Consider the following 2262-nt stretch of genomic DNA (forward strand, 5'->3'; position numbering starts at 1 on the left):
TCTCTAGAGTTGCCATATTGAACTGAGGATTGGGTAAGGCTCATCATTTCACTTAGTGCAGTTCTCTAGAAATAGCAACTATTTCCATATTAGCAAAAAAAATAGATGAATGTTTGAGATTAGGAGTCTCATTGCTAAGTATATCAGAGCCAAGACATGCAGAACATTTGGAAAAACAATAGGCTTTGACTCAGTTAGAGACCAATAGTCTAGATCCAAGAATTGTGTGATCAGGTGTCTTATGCCCACTAAACAGGGTGAGTTACTTCTGAAAAGAATAAATCAGTTGGACACCTGAGAGATGTGCTTAATCATGTACATATACTATGCCATTTGCTATCTAGCAATAAATGGGCTATGTGAAATGATATTCTGAATATCAGAGAGAGGTAGGTTTCCACTGACATGTCTTTCCCTCGTTGCTCCTAACAACAAAGCTGCCAGTTTGTCCAGGTTCCCTGAGTTATTCTTGGAGAGCAGTGAGTCAAATTTATGCTCTAGAATTAGGCAGAGAGAATAAACGAATTATACCACTCTGGATCTGCTTGGTTTTAATGCTATATATAACAGGGTTCATAAAAGGGGGGAAAAGGAAGTAGATGTAGCTCATTGTGATGTGGACCACACGAGGAGCATGTTTTCCAAACCTATGAATAAATGTTAGACCAACTACAGTGACATAGAAGACCAGGATGCAGCAGATGTGAGAAATGCACGTATTGAGGGCCTTGGCCCTTTCTTCTCCGGAAGCAATGCCCATGACAGTCTTAAGGATCAAAAAGTAGGAGAAAAAGATGATAAGAAAGTCCAACAAGACCATTACAAATACAACCACAACTGGATAGAGACGATTGAAGGTGATGTCAGCACAAGATAACGTGATGACATCTTGGTGTAGACAGAAAGCATGAGAGAGTACATGGGATCGACAATAGGGAAACCAGTGAAGGCGGATAATTATTGGCATAATTGACAGACCAGCCCTTGTCAATACCCCCATCCCAATCTTCATTACCTTGGTGTTGGTAAGGATGGAAGTATATCTCAAGGGGTTGCGGATGGCAATGAAACGGTCATAGGCCATGGCAAGCAAAACACCAGACTCTACGATAGAAAGAGTGTGGATAAAGTAGGCCTGAGAGAAGCAGGCCTGATGGCCAATCTCTCTGTGATTCAACCATAGAACGCCCAGAACTGTGGGCATTGTGGTCAAAGTCACTCCAAGGTCTGTGGCTGCCAGCATAGCTAAGAAATAGTACATGGGCTCGTGAAGGTTATGATCATCCCTGATAAGAAAGAGAAGAGTGCCATTACCAAGAAGTATGGAGATGTAAACCCCTAATAATGGGATGGAGATCCAGTGGTGTGCCTTCTCCATGCCTGGGAAACCAGTAAGCAGAAACAGGGAAGTAGTGGTGTTGAGCCACATTGCAAGCCTTGCAAAGAAGAAGATACTCCCTTCAGGTAATGCAGTAGAAGCTCTTCTGTAGAAGTTGCCCTTGAGTGTGCTACCTGTTCATAAGATGTTTATCAGTCTTGACTTCCAGTGATAGCAAGGATGATAATTTAGTCATTATTTGGAGATTTCTAGGTATGGGAGAATAGAGTGTATAAGGAACTCTACGTATTATTCATTGCTACTGTACAACATACAGGAAACACAGCAATGTCGACAGAATAGACCTAGTTGATGTCCTTATAAATTATATAACCGAGAAAATAAAGGCAAAATGCAAGACATCAGTATATTTGAATAGTGCTATGATAGTGTTGGAACTTACAGTGTATTTTTCAATGTGCTCTTTATCTTCACTTGTGATATTTCTCAGAAGGTATGAAACCTGAAAGATCAGTAGAGAATTAATTCCAAGACGAGCAAGTATGAACATCAATAGCAAAACAAACAAATAAATAATCAATCAATCAATCAATCAGTCAATCAAATAGACTTAGTTGATTTGAGGGAATGATCAATACTCATTATGTCTGGAGGAAAAAACCTGAAGCTCTAGAGACTTTTGAAAAATGATATGATATCATATATCACATTTATCACAAAAACGATATGAGCAAATTATATGTGTTTATCTCCACAACACATAGACATCAAAATCCATGTTGCTTAGCATCATAATTCTTTGGTTATTGATGTGATGTGCCTCAAAGAATTCAAAATTTTATTGTGTAGATACAAAAATGAGCAATAAAAAGGGGATTTAATGACAAACATTTGAGAGCACTATTTGTTAACAGCACAGATTA

The 2262-nt window shown here is 38.9% G+C and overlaps 1 protein-coding gene across 1 annotated transcript; it reads right to left on the bottom strand.

The window, feature by feature from the left end:
* Positions 1-490: 490 nt before the first annotated feature.
* On the bottom strand, positions 491-1429 carry LOC132662403 (olfactory receptor 51B6). The gene has a single exon (XM_060607876.1). It carries the CDS (start codon positions 1427-1429, stop codon positions 491-493), a length of 939 nt encoding a protein of 312 aa, XP_060463859.1.
* Positions 1430-2262: the final 833 nt, after the last annotated feature.

This window comes from Panthera onca, chromosome D1 (genome assembly GCF_046562875.1).
Source record: "Panthera onca isolate mPanOnc1 chromosome D1, mPanOnc1 haplotype 2, whole genome shotgun sequence".
In the NCBI taxonomy this organism is placed as follows: domain Eukaryota; kingdom Metazoa; phylum Chordata; class Mammalia; order Carnivora; family Felidae; genus Panthera; species Panthera onca.